Raw genomic sequence first — 19,744 nt, 5'->3', positions numbered from 1 at the left:
TTGTTCAGTGTTAAGCAAAGTGCTCACGTAATAAGAAATCTTTCCTTTTTCCATTGTTATACAATAGTCATTACTGGAGAGGTTGCGTGTCTCCTATTAAGTTGGAGTATGTTATACATAATGGTTTAAGAAGCTGTAGTTGATTTTCCCAAAGTGTTACAAGACCATTTCATCAAGGAAAGGTTGCATATAAGATTTTTGTGTTTCGCCGTACGTGTTAAAGCTGAATGCTGCCTGAATTAAAAGGGAACGCACGTTTATAAGTTGGAGTTCTTCATCAAAAGAAGATAGCTCATACCTAAATCAGTTTCTGAAGGGAAACTTGAATCTTGTAACACCCAGAACAAACGTTTTAATAATTGCAGAAGTTGTTGAAGTCACGGAAAGAACATACATTACCCAAGCCAATAGATAGCCTTCTTAAGGTTAACCCAGCCCTATTAAGAACTGAACACCGTGGTTTTGAAGTTGGTGAAGCTGTTATAAACCCAAGGTCCACTGATGCAAGAGTGACAAGGTTATCCAAGGCTGGAAGAATGGCAGTACAGCTTTGGGGTAACTACTGGTGTATCTAAAGCTGGGGAAAGCAGTCGGATGCTTGTTAAAAGAACTCATTAAGAATCTGTGAAGCTGAGACTGGTGAAGCGGAAAGAGAAAAGCAGTCCAAGAGCTCAGACAGATGTTCGTGGTAGCTGCAAGACTGAAAGAAAAGGCAAAGCGGCTGCCCTTTCTTATAATATACAGAGAATAGTGCCTTGCCAACCTGTAGAGGTCGAGAAGTCTTGTATGAAGTTGCCTAATACAATTTTAAAGCAAGTTGCAGTGGAACTGTGGTTGTTTTTAATTTTGTCAGAATATTTCCAGTTGAATGAAGGTGAAGCAGTAGTAGACTGTGAGGCAAAGGAGCCTGCTTTCACAGTGAAAATTGTTGACCTCCTGAGAAGAAGCATCCTGACAAATTGTATTCACAACACTGCAGAGGTTACAAAAGAAAAATTGTTTTCAAGTTGAAGTACTACTTTTGTTTAGACTTTTTCCATTCTGTCCTGGAAGGAGGCTATCCAGGATTGCCATTGGTACTGTGTTCTTTGTGGAGCTTGTAAAGAGGATACTTTCAACAACCGAGGAAGCAACTGTTACCAGTGGATTTTTGTTTGGGTGAACTTTTGTTTCTTTGGAACTTTGTACAAACTGACTTAGAACTTTATTTTTATTTCCTGTAAGAAATTGACATTCCTGGGGGAACGAAATCTACCCAGCACAAGTAGAAGTCATGCCAGACACTGGGTATTTGGTCATCTTTCATTAATGTTGTTCATGCTTTGTTTTGTTGTTTAGATTGAGGGACAGTTTTGCCTATGCTAGAAGTTTTCCCCTATATCCTAGAAGAGGTAGGGAATTCCCTGGTAGAGTAGGCTTAGTTAGGTTTTATTTGTACTTTTTCTTTGAAATAAAATGTCAAGTATTGAGAAAACTACAAGCAGTTGTCTGCCTCACATTACTTACCTCTCACATTACCCAGCATGTGATCTGAGGCGAGAGCACCTGTTGTTGTTGTGAGGCCACATATGCACTCCATTTGGCATGTGATGTTATTGGTGACCCTGGCCAAGGGGGGATTGTTAGTTTCAACCTTAAGGTCACTTTGGAAAAACTAGATCTTCTTCACTGCAATTTTGTGCCTCATAGTGTCCCAGAAGAGCAGCTGAAGGCCATCCAGGAGTACCTTCGACTCCACATCCTCTGCGACCTAGAGATGGTGAAGACAGGCAGCGGGAACCTTACACAGCTGAGGAAGCTGCTCACGTCTCTCTGCAAGGGGTTGCATAGGTAAGGATCCAGCAGCACGTACAAAGGGAAACGTGTATTGAGCTATGCTACTTGCACGCTACTCTCCATGTCTAACGCCAGCATTGGCAGGCACTACTGTCACTAACAACTAACCAGATGTACACTACTGTTAAATATTGGGTCAGGAGGGATATGTTGCCACTAATTCCTGACCATTAAATAGGGGTATGGATCATGACGTGTAGCTGAGAACAGACTCCTCATCCAGGCGCAAGCAATAATCTGTCATTGAATGCTTGTGGCTGCCGTGCCATCAGGCTGAACCTCCTGCTAATGATTTATGATGTCTGACCCACGTTTGGGTCATACTGTGCCATTAAGTATCTCATATTGAACACCAGAGTCTGGCTAATCCCCTGAGGCTGATCCTCACAAATAACCCTGGGGCCTGTGTGATTATTCTGTCATGGTGTACATATATGTGACATTTGGGACTAAATGATGCCCTGGCATGGTGTTGTTACATATGCCCCTGAGATCTTGTTGAGCTCCTATCATGGTGAAACCCACACATGAGCATGAGGTCGAGGTGATTTACCTGTTACAAAATTCTTACTGAGGACCCATTGGGCACCATGTTCACCTTTCATTACTAACCCTTTATGACCAAGAACTAAGGACTGCCCTTCAATATTTGTGAGATTACTCCTCTGGGAGGTAACTATGGACTATTATTTTTTCAAGTAGTTTGTCTTTTGTACATTCTACTGATCTTTTGACTGGAGCAACTGTGTTTTCCCAGTGAGATGGCCCGTACCCTGCCCACATTGGAATCCTTACAGAAGCTCTTCGACCAGCAACTCTCTCCTGCATATCGCCAGCGATCTCACGTGAGTTTCCATACACCTTCATATGGCCGTCAACTACGACTCCGAATGGTTCGCTTCTGATGTGCTGAACTCACTAGTCAGAGTCAGTGAAGTGCTTCTAGACTCAATGGGGTGGTTGACATGGGCAATGGGCCAGGTGTTCTGTCTTTCTAATCACACCCTCCATGGCCACTGTCTATGCTTGGAATATTCTTGTGCACGTCACGGCATCTCTTTCCACCTCTGTTAGATGAACTGTCATTTATTGTGGTTTTGGTGCTGTCACTGCTGGTATGAGGTGCCGTGAAACACCAGCATGGATTATCAGGACTCAATTCAGACCAATACTCTGATCACAGAACCATCTATGCCCAACCTGATCCTAAAGCCCCCCATAAGATAATCCCCCTGTATAGGGGGGCTGGGTGTGTGTGTGTGTGTGTGTATGCATGCACGTGGCCGTGGCTGGTACTTCACGTACAAGGTGGGGTTAGTGTACGCTGGTGTTCCTCAGGAATCTGCACGTTGGTTGCGCCGCTTTTTTATCTACATTACTCCTCTGGCTTCTATCATGACCTCTTAGTCTGTTCTGTTAATTCTCTGTCGACGAGTAATACATTTGTATCTCTGTCTTCTTTCACCAATACACACACAAAGCTATTTCTAAATGTCTTTGCTCAGATAAGAACTGGATATCTCATTGCTGCCCCTATCTGAATCATTTACATTCATACTTACCAACAAAATGCATGCCTGTCCAGCCCTGATACTGTAGTGCTCTTTTGTCCCACTTTCGCTTTCTACCTCTGTACGTAACTCTACTTTTAGATTTTCTTGACACACATGTGTGCTGACTCAAATCAGTCCACATGAAATCTATAATATTTGAAAAATCTGCACTTTACTCACTTTTCTAGTTCCTAATGTTCTTGCCTCGGTGCTCATACTTTCTCACTTCCATTCTTCGTCAATGTCCATAACTTTGTTCACTTATTCTATCAAATTGATGTTAATGCCTCATCCCATGGCCCATTTATATCGGCTCTTCATCTTCCTCAAAAGGATCTCTTTTCAAGTCTTCCTAAAATGTTGTTGTCTTTTTATTGTTTTCAAATGTTTTCATGAACTTATATCCTCTTATGTGTTTTACTGTATGTTTGTGTTCCGTCTTGCGCACTCTGGTCTGCTAGTCAAATTCATCTTGCTGTACGTCTTATCTGGAACACTCTCTCCTATCTCTCTCTACATTGATTTGTGCTGTTCCCTCTATATGAAAAAGGTTTTTTGTTGTCTGTAACTTGTTTTGGCCAATGTACCGTGTTTTGGTAATCATGATCTGTTCTTACAATTTCCATTTACATTGGTATTATTGTATGTTTATTATCATTTGATTTTATGGAAACCACCTTTGCTCAAGCACTGATTAAACAGTTTAACATTTTAAATTCAAGTAAGGTGGGAGGAAAACTCAAAAACATTTATTCCAAATTAAAGGTAAGAGAGAAACCAACAAACGTGAGATTGCACGGACTGCTTGAAAAGAGTTACAGTCAACATCTTGAGTTAGAAATCTTGAATCTAACAATATAGATTCCCAAATCTAGTTTTACAAAAATCTAGAGTTTGTATAAAATGGTCTCAAAAACGTTTGAAGAACTACATTTACATTAAAGTTCTTTAAAGGGGGAGGAGTAGGGGCTTCAGGGATGTGGATGGATAGTCATTGTCAAAAACTTGGCAAGTTATGAGATTCCTGGTATAGAGATGAGATGGAGTGCTTGAGGATAACAGAGTGTTGGGGAGGATTCTGCATGTAAAGTTATGGTGGGCATTTTTTCTAAGGTAGAAAAAGTGGTGAAGTGAAAAAAGTCTGCAGAGGCCAGTGGTGTGGAGGGCAGGAGACCAGGCTGTTGACATGTTAGACCTTTTGATGATCTCTGCTCTCTCCTGAGAAATTACCCTCACCCTCTGTCTTCATGATTCCAACTGGTGCATGCTCTATGTGTTCCAGTCCTCCCTGTGCTCCCCCACTCTCATCCAGGACCAGTCACTGCACTTTGACTATTGGCCAAAATACCAGCCACATTTACTTTACCAGAAGGGCACAACTACCGAAACATTGCCCAAGGGGCACCCCTAATGAGACGTTGCCATGGCCACACAAGATGGATGCTCCAAGTTACCCACTTGGCCCTCCACCAACCTCCCCACACTACCATTCTCGACCCCTATGCTCAAAAACACTATACACATACCAACAAAGCCAATCACACATGACAATTAAATAATGCTCACAACAGACCTCAAGCAACAGAACACAACACTTTTTCAACCAAAGTACATATCAGAGTCCTGGCCAATGCATCCTAGTGCTGGGTCATGCAAGGCTTCCATCTGGACATCAAAGACGGTATGGACTCACAACTCCGGACACCTAAAAGCAGAACAGCTTGCAAAACTTAGGGAGCTTCTTATCTGCATGCATCAACACAACAGCAAAGCTCTCTTGCATTTCCCCACTCAAGCCTAACCCACACCCCTCTTTTTCAGATCTACAAGAGTGCCCAGAGAACATGCAAATGGCAGGAGAGTGTGGTATAAATCCCAGTAAAATAACATAAGCTAGGCAGGGCTTTGGAGGATACCCTCATGACAAACCAAGATGTTCCATGATTTTGCAAAGACTAAGGGCCTCATCACGGGTTGGGCAGAGCGCTAAAAACACAGTGGTATTACCGCTCCGCTCAATCCCAAGTTTGGGCGGAAAGTTGGGAGAGTCACCCCCAGTTTTGAGCTGGAGGTAAATCTGCCGACGATCCACCCATTTTTGGCGCATTTATCGGGGAGCAATTTGCGCTGCGGTAAATGTGTCGGAAGTGCCCCACATAGTCCTATGGACTCTGAATGAAATGGATTTACAGCCTTGCCGCAACTCAGGATCCCGCGCTAATATCGCCAGACCGAGTTGCGGTAACACTATTTGCGTTGGGCAGTAGCCCAGTGGACTTACCAGAGATATACAGCCCAAGTTGTGATGAACCCCTAAAAGTTTTCTTTTATTTGGAAAAAAAAGAAAAACAAGAAAATATTGCATTATTTCTATATTTAGGTAAGCTCACATATGCAAAATAGCAATATTAAGTTAATAAAAGATGGTCACCATTAAAGTGATCTACATTGAGTAGTCAAGATTTGTACAAAGAATCTATGTGACAAAACTGATATTTGTGTTCAAGGTCTTTGGATTAGTTTCCACATGTTTGAACCACTGACCCACACCTTTTACCATCACTGTTTCCTTTCAGCCCTCCCTATCATTACCTTGTTCATTATATAGACTGAAAATGTCTATTTACAGACATGTGGGGGAGTGATTAGCTTTGCCAACTTGTTCTCTTGTAAATCTCATATAGGACATTACGTGCACTACTTGAGAAAATCAGAATGTCATGGAAGAAAATGCTTGAGCAAACATTTCTCGAACACTTACAATTCATCTGGATGGTATTCGATTTAATTGTTTTCAACTTTTCTGGCCCATTACAGAAGGGGAACAACCATGTGCAAATCAGTCTTGATCACAGTCCTACATAGAACAGTCCTTAGTGAATGGAAACATATCCAGGTTGCTTGTCTTCCTGCTGTAGGGTTTGTCGGAAGCGGCCTCTATTGGTTTCCTGCGAGGTGTGGCTTGGCACGTTTGAGTTCCTGTTGTGGGCTACCGGTCCCTTACTCTAACCTCTGAGAGTATGGTGGCATGGTCAATACAGAGGCTGGATCACTTGTGCAATGTCAAAGATGTGCTACAAAAGATAGTATTTTCATCCATCCTATTTTGATTTTCTTACCCATCTGTCTCCTACTTTCCAGATTGCCTGAGCTGCTTTCATTGCTGTAATATTGTTCTATCAATCTTTCCCCCAGGAATCAATCAAAGATGCTTTTCTAGTTCCATTTCTGATTCAGTGACTCTCTTCCCCTCTGAATGTTTACAGCAGTCTTTCGATTCTACCGTGCCCGCTATGCTGTCGAAGCTGAACCAGATGGTCTCTCTCCTCTCTGTGATTGAAGAAAAGGTGGGTGATGGTGGCTAGATTGAATGAATCCAGTGTTACATGGAGGAACTGGGACATTAAAAGGCATGGGCGTTGCAATACCTCTCCAGTATAGAGACTGCCTCCTTCCCGAGCTTGCACTGAGGCTACCAAATGTCTTCCACAAGTGCACTGTGAAGTGCAGGTTGACACCAATACCTGAACCACATGCTTAATGTGTGAGCTACAACCCCTACAAGCAGCCAATTGCAGGGTGGAGGGTCAAGTGAGAAGCATTTGTAGTATAATGATCAGAGGTATCAAATACTCTTCTGTAGCCTCTGTTAGGTTATGTTTTCATTATATTTCTAGAAAAGATTGCATGGTTTGCTCAGAAAATGTTGCATTTTAATAAAATGCTAACGTTTGAAAAAGAATCATAACATGAATTAGTATTTTCCTAGTTTTCTACAAGAATGTTTAAGGGCAAAAACATGTTGCACCGCCCCTTGGACATCAGCTTTCCGTAGAAGGCTTATAAGGTGTATTTGGACCTCCTGCAAAATCAATTGTCCCCCCCTCAGACCCGCCCCTGGGTGTCACTGTTTCCATTAAAAAGTGTTATGCTGCTCGTGTGGGTGAGGTATGCATCTCTTTTGCTAAAGCAGCATGTGATATTTCTCTTCAGTGTACATAGAGCATGGTTTTCATGAATTTCAAAGTTAGGGAACTCATTTTATTCTCATAATACTGACCAACCATTGAACCATTTCTGCTCAACCATTTGTTATCAATTCTACGGGGAATTTGTACATGATTTGCAGGAGGAAACCAGCAGTGTCTAATGCAAAGAACATGGATTCAAAGGTATTATAAAGCGAAGGCATTGTTAATGTTCTTTAAAGGCAAATCTACAATCATAAACATTGGCCAAGTCAATACATCTTTTAGTGCAAACGTGGGGGAGTGCGTATAAGCCTTTTTTGTCCTGTGGGTGCTCTACAAATAATTAATTCCCTCTACATATAAAAGATACATGCATATTGGTTTGACAATGGTTGTCATTAGTGTGATGTCCTACTTAGTGTTGCTGTGGTAATGCTACCCTGCGTAAAACAAGGATGTAGTGTCCTTATTGTCGTCATTCCTTGCCAACACTTGCCCTTTGTGCATTTGTTTGTCTAACCTTGGATTTGAGGAGGCACTGCAAAACTGCAACCTGCATTGTGTTCTGTTAAAGAATGAACAACAGCAAGCAGACAATGTGAGCATGAGCTCTGATAACGATTTGGTGCTGTGAACATTATTACTCATAGAAATAAAGGTGAGATGTCTTCCTCCAGAGTTCTGAGCGTCTCATTCCTTACACATGAAGAGTTGCCATGTTAAAGGAAGATTCAGCTGGTGAGTGGTTACTCTATTTCCCTGACAATCCTTTTTGGCTTTTAGGTCGTAATCTGTGCAATGTTTTAGGCCTTCGATCCCCCTCCTCACAAGCCCTCAGCATGATCTCTTGCCTCTGCCTTCCAACAACCCTGATTAGCCCAGTGAATGGGCCACGTGACTCTAACAATCCCATGAACACAATCCTTCCAGGGAAGCCTTTACCCAGGCATCTGACAAAGAGCAGAGGCTCTTAATCACCAGTTTAACCACCAATCCCGTTGTGCTACCAGAAAACACATTGGGCCTCATTACACGGATGGCGGTAAGGATTTACCGGTACCGGTAAAATACCGGTACCGGTAAATCCTTACCGCCTTACTACGAGGTCCCTTTGCGGGTTGGGGGATTTAACAGCTGCTTTTTGCAGGTGTTAAAAACCAACCCGCAAAGGGACCCAGGGAGCTAATTACGGTACCGCAATTTGCGGTACCGTAATTAGCGCCTTCCCCATTCCCATTGAGCCCTATGGGGCAAAAATGGGAATGGGGAAGGGCAATGGTGGAAGGGGGAATTACCGCCCCGCCAACCTTGGAATGGGGCGGTAATTCCCCTTTCCGCCAAGGCGGTGCCGGTATTTTACCGGCATGAACCATGGCGCTAATAGCGCCATGGTTCTCGCCATCCGTGTAATGAGGCCCATTGTGTAGCTAGACCTATTCATTGTGCTACCATTTAATCCAGTTCACAACTAAATTAGTTTAATATTCATTCATTGTGCATCCATTAAACACATTTAAAAGTTAAATTGGTTCATTGTGCTACCTGTGAACACAGTGTGTAGCTAGATTAATCAATTGTCCATGAATTGGGCCATCAGTTAAAACATTGCATAGCTAGATTAATTAATTGTTCCTTCATTGTTCCACCAGGAAGCACATTCCATAGATAGATAAATTCATGTTACTATCAGTGTACACATTGCAATGTTAGATTAATTCATTGATCATTCATTGTGTGACCAATGAACACAGATGACAGTGAGTTTAATTCATTGCACCACTAATTAACACATTGTACAGCTAGAATAATGAATTGTGCTACAAGGCAAACCAGTTGACTCCTAAAATAATTGTTTGTTCATTCATTGTGCTACCAGTTGTCAGGCATAGTCAAGAGCCATCTGCAGAAGCTGCCAAATGCTGCAGACCCGCAAGGGCGTGGCGCACTCAACTAAGTCAGAAAACAGCTGAGCCTGCTGCTCCTCTGAGGGAAAGGGGAAGTGGATAAAATACAAAATCAGACTCCCAACTTCAATTCACAAGGAAATCTGCAGGGGGTAAGAAAAAAGAGTGATATACAAAATTAGATGCAACACATTCTCTCACCTTCCCTTCTTTCCTACCCCTCCATTTACTTAGAGCACTCAGTACCCGAATATTCCTCTGCTAGTACCTAATGGAATTAAAATTACACCATGTGTAAATTTGAGTTTCAAATTCTTTAATATAATTTCACCAAAGAACTAAACCTTGACTTTACTTTGCTGACCATTTTTCTTGAAGAGCAACTTGCTTGCTAAATTGGTTTCTTTAATCTTTTACTGAGATTCCTTTTTTTATTCAGAACTGGGTTCAACTGTACTTCTGACTAGCTGGTTCTTGTGCTGAAGATTCTGTAGTGTTGATCAAACAGTTAAACAGAATTTGTTTTCTGTCTCCATGCTTCCTGCGCTAGATGTTCATGTCAAAATGTCTCCAGGGTGCTAAAACTTGTCACTGCGCTGCATGCTCACATCTTGCACCTGCTGCTTTCACTGCACTGCATGTGCAAGAATCTTCACAAGGTCTCTTCCTTTTAACTCAAAGGAAGAACTGACTCCAAATGCGAGTTATGGAGCCGGGACAAAATCTCTCCGAAAGGAGACCTGACACTGCCTGGTTACTGGGGTAACCAAGCAAAAGTGAAGCCCTCACAAGGGCCTTTCCTCTAGAGCTTGCGAGGAGGAAACAAAACGAAAATACACTGACGCTCAAAACTATGCCACGTGACAGTGCCAAACTTGCTGAAAATCATAGAATTCATAAGGTTCCACACAATGGATCTACCCCTAGTAGATTCAATCATTGTTCTATCCATTATTTTACCAGTGAATCCTTTGCAAAACTGCATTAATTCACTGTGCTACCTATGAATCCATTGCATAGCCAGGTGAACACGTTGTTCCATTCACTGTGCCGTCAATTAACTGATTGTAAAACTGAATTAGTTAATTGTCACCCTAATTGTGCTACCAGTGCAAACACTGCATAATTGTGACTAATTAATCGGTCTAATTATTAGAATGCATGTGAACCCATGACCTTGCTAGAATTAATTCACTGTTCTACTAATTGTACTACTAATAAATCCAGTGCATGGCTAAATTAACTCATTTTTGCCAACAGGGAATCCATTGCATAGTTTGATTAATTTATAGTACCGTCTGGGAATCCAAGACATATCTACAATATCTCATTGTTAAATAACTGTACTGCTAGTTTATCCTATGCATGGATAGATTAACTCATTGTGCTCCTAGTAAATGCATTGCATAGCTAGATTAATCCAAAGAGCAACCCAAGGATTTTGAAACCAGGAAAATTAATATTAATTAACCTCTTGAATTATCTCACTGTCACATTCAATGATAGTGTTCTAACTAACTGGTACTTTAAAACACACAAAAAAACAAGAGATACAAAACGAATTATACTTCCACACCTCAGCTGAACCTTAACAACCTTCATATTCAGATACATCCTGAAACACATACTCAAAATAAATATACAAGCAACCACCAGATCACAGACAGAAACAATAAACAGGGAAACAGGTCATAACTCTAAACCAACATCCTCCCTTTTACTCACTCCACCAAGCAACCAATCTATGTAACCACATCTGCAAGAGCAATTGTCTATTACATCCTTCATCACAAGACAACTTACAACAGCCATAACCACCCCTCAAGGATGCCAGAATGACATTCTCGATCTCAATAAGAACGTACTCAGCCTCCTGGAATCTGAAAGCCTTAACCAGGAAGTAAGTGAAGCCAATGAAAACAACAACAAATGACCCACAAACCATCCTCCCACCACTAATAACTACCACGGAATGGCGGTACGAGATGCACCTTGATCATCGCACTGTCATTCGCCAAAAACATTTCTAACATTTTTTACCTCCTCTCTCAGAATCAAATAGATCTACTTTTCATTATGGAAACCTGTCTCTCTGTTGATCATTTGTCAGTCATCCACAAAAGTATACCATCAGGCAGCAATATCAAATGTACAAATCATGCTAATAGGAGAGAGAGGGAATAGTGCTGGTCCACAGAGATTCTATCAAAACTCAGTGCCCTCCATCTCACAGACTGTGAATCACTCTCCCTTGTCTGCTCGATCTCACACATCTCACCTCTAAGCTTTCTTTACATAAATAGAATGCCATTCTATAGCCCAGTCTTTGCTGACAAACTCGCAGATGTGGCCACCAATCTATCAACAGATCACCAATATTTGGTAATACTTGGAGAACTCAACATGTGGTTCAAGAAAGAAGGCAACCCCATCACACAAACCCTTGCAACTTATATCATAATCATTTGCTTTTATTCAGTACTAAGCAATATAAGACACAGAAAAACACTTACAATAATAAAAGAAAATACAATAATTTAATATTATCAGGTAGACAATACAAATTATAAAAATACATCCAATTCAATAATACTTAATTCAGCAGATCTAAAATCATCAGGTAGTCATACAACACTGGAGGGGAGAATACTTGCAGCTCCCATCTGTTAAAACGATAATATTCATTTGTCGCCTTTTCAAGCATGACAAACCAGGACTGGCCAAAAGCCCAGCTAGGCCCAGGAGGATAATGAAGACAAAACCATCTCATTGATGACAGCATTAGTCTATTACTACTCTCTGGGTCTTAATAACCAAGCTCGATGGATACATTTGTCTACCCGATAGACTATATTTAAATTTTTATTCGTTTACATAATGCTAATGCTTCTGCAACAGTGCAGCTGTAGGCTGATCTCAATAAAGATTTCAAATAAAGGCCCCACAATACTCTAAGTCGTAGGCAAAGAAAGAGGAAATGTATAATGGTCTCCTCCTGCACATCACAGAGAGGACAAATACCTGTTCCAGTGGGAACCCAGATTTTGGTAAAGGTAGCCACCCTAAGTGTACCTATCCTAAAGTTAAGAAACAGAGAACAGGCAAAAGGGGGATTAACAATATCACAATAACATTCATAACCAAATTTCTGTTTACACCTTAAATAGGTTGGGCCCAAATTTAACCTAAAACAGGCTTCCTCCATACCCTTCCTGGCATTTGCTCAAAGTGATCTCTTGACTCGATAACACATGACTTTAGTGATATCTTTGAGATGTTCCCATAACCTATGCTCACCCAGATCTACCAGGGTGTTTTTTACATATACAGCCCAAGGTAAGCTCATTCCTCCTTCCAAACTCAACAAATTAACCAGTGCATCACAATATGCAAACAAGCCTTGGTATACCATGACTTCAGCCAGAATAATCCCGGTTTCATGGTGACCATATGGCCTATTGGACAACGATCAACCTGCATATAGATCAACACATTAGGTGCCCCCATGGAAAGCATAAGAAGGCTCTTCAGAAATGTATTTTCTATTTTCACCAGGACAGTACAATTTACATGACCTCATTACAAGTTCTGACCCAAAAAGGGCAGAAGCAACAGCTTATTTCTTATACAACTCAACCGTTGGCAACTAATATCACTGCATTCCATCTCAAACAAGTGGTTAAGGGTGCCACCACACAGCTAATCACATGGATGGCATATTCTGCAACAAGAAAATAATCATGGTTTCCTCCCCAGTTCCCTCTTCTCTGCAGAGACTGACTTTCAATTTCATTAACAATCTTCTCACTGCCACTCATGGAGCCATCCATGAGATCATTGACCTTGACCAGACCTTGAAAGTAAGTAGAAATTAACCTTCTTTTGGAAAGATGTTAAGCAAGCAAACCAACCATTACACTGGTTCCAGCTGCAACGAAACTGGTTGAGCAACTCCACAACCTTCATAACTGGATTTACTATACCTTGAAGAGCATTGCACCAAAAACACATTTAAAAACTCACAGAAGAACATACTTGCTCAATGGCTCACTTCCAAACTAAACCTCATGAAGAAATACAATTGGAAGCTGGAGAAAACCTGGAATAAAAATAACCTGTGAACGTGCAATGCTCTCTGCACACATAATTACCACATTACAGCCAAAAATAAATATTTAAGATCATCCCAGAATTCAAAGACCAGGTAGCTTGCCACACAACCCCAACTCCAACTCAAGATCCATGCAACCAGATTGCTGTGCATTTTGGAAGAAATATTCTACAAATCCAAGCACATCTGGACAGTAAAGACCAAGCACCTTCTTACCCTACAAAGAAGACACCACCTCTGGGACCAACCATCCCTTCTCTAACCTCATTCTGCCTCCTTTGTCTACAGGATCTATTCGCTGCCATTGACTCCTACAACCTAACATGATCTCCTGAAGATCCGTACCCCCCACTAATGCATCCAAGCCCATCACAAATCATCCAGACCTGATGCCACTGTTTTCATCCTCCTTCAGTAACTCAACCACTACAAGGAGCATCCAGCTACTTTTGAAGTCATTTTATGGAAGGCCACTCTTCAAAAACCTGACCACTGACCCATATTAAGCCCCATCCCCATCTCAAACACTCTGCCCATCTGAAAAGTACTGGAAACAATCAGATAAAGTCATCTCTGGGTTTTTAGTGAGACAAAAACTGTTTTCATCAGGTGCAGCATGCCTTAGACCAATGAATGCTGCACAATGAGCTATGCAGATGAACATTCCACTAATTATTCTCGACATCTCAGCAGCATTTAACAACATTAGCCATTACATTCTTCAAAAAAGACAAGGTGACATTGAAATAAAAGGAGTATCTCTATGCTGGTTCTCCTCCTTCCTCACTTGCAGCTCAGAAACCACAATCATGACCCATATGGCTCACAGCGACACCCTTTGACCTATGGGCTACCCCAAGAATCTTGCCTCTTCAAAGTTTACATGACACCCCTCATGGACCTCATCAGTCTATCTGACCTCACCAGGTACAACTACACAGACAACACACAAATAATCTACAAACTGAAGATAAACTCGCCACACTTAGAAACCTGGCTTGCACATGTGAACAAACAGAGTAAAGCTCAACCCTACCAAAACAGATCTCATGCTTTGCAATGCTGTTCTTTCTAACTCCACCTCTATCCATTGGCCTAATTAGATGGGCCCATGCCCAATACTATCCTACATGGTGAGAAATCTCAAAACTGCAATGGACAGTATTCTCATTCTCTAACCACAGGTAAGAGCCATTGCCAAAAATAGTTTCTTTCAATTCCGCACTCAACAACAAATCATAACTTACTTATCCTGCTGCACACACAGGACGCTGGTATCACAAATCCTTGAAAGACTAGGATATGCTAATAACCCCTATCTCAGACTCCCATAATACCTCATGAAAAAACTACAAACAGTTGAAAACACGTCAGCCAGACTACTCCTCAGGGTGAAAAGGTTCAAACACATGAACCCTGCATTTCGCATGCTCCACTGGCACCGGGTTAAGAAAATTCAAAACCCTCTGCATCACCCACTACACCTACCATTGAGTGGTGGGACACGTCTCCTTCACAAGGACATTCTTGCACTGCACACCGTTAGAATTTTTTAAATTTTAGAAATGCAGGTCCAGTCCCATTTGCAAACTTCAACAGTAAAAGACAAGGAGGATCCTTATTCTTCCTACAGACTACCAAATTGTGCAACTCATTACCTAAGCATCTTCATATGGAACAGAGCCTCCGGACCGTCAGAAAAATGCTTAAGACATGGCTCTTCAATTAACTGAACGGAATAAACAGCAGTGAACCAAGATTAACACACTATGAAATACTGGTTCCTTTGGTTTCACCTCATACAGGGACCAGGCATGTAGGTCACCAAACAATGACAATCTACAATGGATAGTGGTCTGCTATACCTACCTCATCTGGATGTGCATCTCCTCTTCTAAGAATCTCAACATAGGACCACATACTCTGAAACCAAGTAAGAACTCAAGCACCACACCCAAACGAGTCTTTCAGAACTGACCCCAAGCCTCATTGCCACCTCACTCATCGTTCCCTAACTTCTCACTATTAAAATCTTTCAACAGTACACAACGTTAATTCCCAAACAGTCGACCCACAAGGTTTAGCATACTTAAAACCAAATCATACCCTGTGCATTTGTTGTCATCACCTCCACTCCAATGTACACTTTGTGACTTTCTCAGCACTGAGACAGCCCTTAGAGCTAACCCGCCCAAGTGGATCACCCCATCTGAACACAGAAGAATTCATACCTGCATACAGGTAACAGATGCTTCTGGCCTGCACTCATGAACATCACAGGTTTCCTTCCTGCCTTCCTTAGTATCCCACTAACACTCTTCCCATCCACATTATTTTACAGAGCTACATGAAGCAAGGCTATCATAATTGGCAGAAATAAGTTTAAAAGGCAGTTGTCTGATCACAAATGTCCCTTTTTTACTAATAATCCCGGTCAAAGCAGCTTATCTGCAAATCCAGCATTGCCTGGAAGCCAACCATATCTTGGGTATGTGCCAGTCAGGTATCCGGCCAGGCCACAGGACTGAATCAGCACTACTCAACCTAAAGATACAGATAGACGCGATCAGGGATGAAGGGAAGCCTGCTGTATTGCTGCTCCTTGATTTATCAGCTGCGTTTGACCTTGTGGACCACAAAATCCTTGGTCGCCACTTTTCCTCTGCAGCCAACTTCTCTCCAGAGGCCACGACCTGGATTGCCTCCATATTTGGGGATAGAGCCATTAGAGTAGTTGCAGACAATGCCAGCAAATCCCCCCACACCCCTCCACACCCATCACTTGCGGTGTACCTCAAGGATCTTGTGTATCCCCAACTCTGCACAACATATTCAGAAAAAACTATTTGTCCTTCTAGACTCAATCGGCATATTGTACACAAACTATGACAATGATACATAAATCCAACTCCCCCTCTCCAGCACCACCCTACCCTCTGTCTACATGACCATCCAAGCCTGGACGGTCACACACCATTTATGCTTGAATAATGATAAGATGGAGATCCTTTTGGTGGGTCCCCCACCGGTGATCAAGAGACTTGATCTTGATCCCCAATACTCTTCCTTTAACGTTGATGCATCTCGATTCCAGACTCACCCTTTGTGAAGACGCTAGGAGTCTATCTGGAAGCCACACTATCTCAATCACGGCAATAAGTGCCATTGCCTCCTCTGTCGCCTGCACGACAAATGTAATAAATTCATCCAGACCCTTCTTCTCCCCGGTTAGCTGCCTTACAATAGCCCAAGCTACCATAGAATCAGGGCTTCTAATGCCCTTTCGCATGCACCATTGACAACAACATTTGGATGGTGCAGGTTATACAGAATAGCGCACTCAGTGCAACACTGAACTTCCCTAAACTTGAACATATCACAGCAGCAAAGAAAAAAGCCCACCGGCTCCCTATTTGTGAGCGGATTCTCTTTAAAACACTCTCCGTCCTGCATAAATGCTGTTCCAACGATGCCCCACCTTACCTATCACATATAGGGCCTCATTACACGGTAGGCGGTAAGGGTTTACCGGTACCGGTAAGGGCACCGGTACTGGTAAACCCTTATCGCCTTACTACGAGGTCCCTTTGCGGGACCCGACCTTAACAGCTGGTGTAGACCAGCCGTTAAAGTTGGGACCCGCAAAGGGACCTTGGTGCTAATTACAGTACCGCAATTTGGGGTACCGTAATTAGCTCCTTCCCCATTCCCATTGAGCCTTATGGGGCAAAAATGGGAATGGAGAAGGGCCATGGAGAAAGGGGGAATTACCGCCCGCCAACCTTGAAATGGGGTGGTAATTCCCCTTTTCTCCATGGTGATACCGGTATGGTACCGGCGGCAACCATGGTGCTAATGGCACCATGGTTTACCGCATTACGTGTAATGAGGCCCATAATCTCAAAGGCATCCTTATTCAGATCTACTGGGCCGCCCATGCTCACTGTCTCATGCAGCCCAGATTTAAACGGGCCAAAGCTGGAGGTTCTAGCTTACCTTCCTTTGCAGCCAAACATTGGAACCTAGTTCTGCCTACCCTGCGAGCTGAGCACTCTTATTGGACCTTCCAAAAATCACTAAAAACATTGATGCTCACTTAAATGTTGAATGCCGAATGTTCGCTCTGTTCCTGTGGGTAAAAGGAAACCACTAAAAACACTGATGGTCGCTCAATATTGAATGTAAAAAATGTATTCTCTCTTGTGAGTGACTGGTCATGTAACAGCGCCTTGATGCCGCAGGGCTTAGCACGTTTTATACCTGCACAAATAAATAAATAAAACTACTCACCTTACCTTGCCTTTTGTGCACCCTTCTCCATTGGGTTCACCAGAGTGGTGATGTGGAAGATCCTACACTTTCTTACTCCACTGCCCTGCCACGGCGCCCAGCTGGCCCCTTTCCGCAGAGCTCAAGAAAACGTGTTCATCTACTTGCAACTTGGAGAGTGTGCCTGCTTCTTTTCCTCCAATCACCAGGTAGGGCTCCTGGATTTGAAGATTTGAGATTGACCTGGATGGAATCAAGGTTCCTGTAGTACATTAGAGATCTCTATTTTATAATGCCCTAAGCAGAGAAGACCAGAGACGGTATCTGCTAACAGCAACAGCCAGGTAGTGATTATGAGCATATTGAAGGATGAGTCAAGCTGGAAAGAAAGCTTTCATGCAAATATGAACATGGTTCTTAAAAGAGACATTCTATAGCAAGTTGAAAATCTTTCACAAATCTATTGAAGACGTAGTCACAAGCTTCCAAGGAGTTTTGAGCACGTGCACATTTTGTCCCATAGCTGATCACCGGACTGAAGGCACACACTTCTCTATGGTTAGGTAATGACCCAACTTTGGAAGGAGTCATAACCTTAGCCAGAATCACTAAACAATCCATTCATTGCATGAAAGAAGTGACATTCAGTGAAGCAAAATGAGAAAGTGTGTGCAGTAAACAAGCCATCAAAACTGTTTAAGAGAACCAGCAGGGAACCACACAGCAGTCAAAACTTCAAACAATAAACAGAAAGTTCCTTGATGCACAGAAACAGGAGAGTGGTATGCTATTGACACAGCAGTAAGGTTCAGATCGCCAACAGCATATCGTTCAGTGAGGGGCAATGAATGCACAATCTGTTGGAGTTGTCTCTGACAATGAAAACAAAGTGAAAGGTAAGAGACCATACCACAATACCACATCAAAGGGACACTGCTGGACAAAATGTGGTTGTATATCAGTATGTCATAACTTTAGTGTGAACTTTGTCTGTATGACCCACTCAAATTGGGCTTCTTGTTTTTCTTTTGGGAAATTGGTCAATATTGCCTGTTGCTAGGATTTAGAGCTATTTCTTTAAGGCCCCATTCTCTTGAAACCTCTCAAGCTTCAATGATTTAAATTGTTTGGAAGGTCCCGTACAATTCTCATGAGATTACATTCTCCTCAACTGCTATATTATTGGGTGTTTGTCTAATCACTTTGCCTAATTCTGACATTGTAATTTTAGATATTAATGTAGCTTTCGGGATGTCTGAAAGCAGGCTAAAGATATTTCCTTTATATAATGTTTGAAATTATTTGTTGCATGTGTGCCATCCTTTTACAATTCAGAATAATGGGCCTCATCAGGAATTGGGCAGAGCAGGAAAATGTGGCGGTAACACTATTACCGCTGCATTTACCGCTCTGCCCAATCTCGAGTTGGGCGGAAAGTGGGAATTTTATGACCCCAGCTGTTTGCTAGAGGTAAAAATCTCCCCTTTCTGCCTGTTTTCGGCACTATTAGTGCAGCGCTAATATCGGCAAGACATCCCCATTGGGTCCAGTGGACCCAGTGGGAATGGAGATTTACCGCCCCCACTGCAAACTCGGGACCGAGCACAAATTGCGCCGGAACGAATTGCGGTAATGCTAATAGCGTTGGGCCGTATCCCGGCGCAATTTGAAAATGGACACCGCCTAACCTCTGATGAGGCCCAACATTTGTTTAAATTTGCCAAATATAGTCCTGATTCCTTCATCCTGTGTAGTCAAGTTGCCTTGTGCATTACGTATTTGTCAAATCTTAGTACTGTTTTGTTTATCTTTATTTTGAATTGCCAATATTCCTCCTGTAAGGGTTGTGCTCATATTGCTTGCATGGTCTTAATAGTTTCTTTCCTTTCTAACTGTGTTTTAGTTTGATGTGCGTTCAATTGATTGCCTAAGTAAATTGCATTATCTGATTGCATAGTGAAAGCTTCTGTATGTAAACTTTATAGTTATTGAAGAGTCTTAGGGCCTCATTACGACCATGGAGGTAACCACGCCGCTTTGTGCCGCATGGCTACCCCCATAACGGGTACCGGGTCTGGGTTCCCTGAATGGGGAAATACC

General features: G+C 42.3%; 1 protein-coding gene across 7 annotated transcripts in view; it reads left to right on the top strand.

The window, feature by feature from the left end:
* Positions 1-19,744, top strand: part of INPP5D (inositol polyphosphate-5-phosphatase D) — a 1,036,816-nt gene that overhangs the window by 505,227 nt on the left and 511,845 nt on the right. For 6 of the 7 annotated variants that reach the window (XM_069617890.1, XM_069617887.1, XM_069617889.1 and 3 more), the window contains 3 exons: positions 1,690-1,830; positions 2,594-2,681; positions 6,656-6,736. In XM_069617890.1, coding sequence (XP_069473991.1) covers positions 1,690-1,830; positions 2,594-2,681; positions 6,656-6,736 — 310 coding nt within the window. The remainder of the gene's footprint in view (positions 1-1,689; positions 1,831-2,593; positions 2,682-6,655; positions 6,737-19,744) is intronic. The other variant, XM_069617886.1, reaches the window with a different exon arrangement.

The sequence above is a fragment of the Ambystoma mexicanum genome, chromosome 10 (genome assembly GCF_040938575.1).
Source record: "Ambystoma mexicanum isolate Mex_15411 chromosome 10, UKY_AmexF1_1, whole genome shotgun sequence".
NCBI classification, from domain to species: Eukaryota; Metazoa; Chordata; class Amphibia; order Caudata; family Ambystomatidae; genus Ambystoma; species Ambystoma mexicanum.
This window is presented reverse-complemented; position numbering and strand designations above follow the sequence as displayed.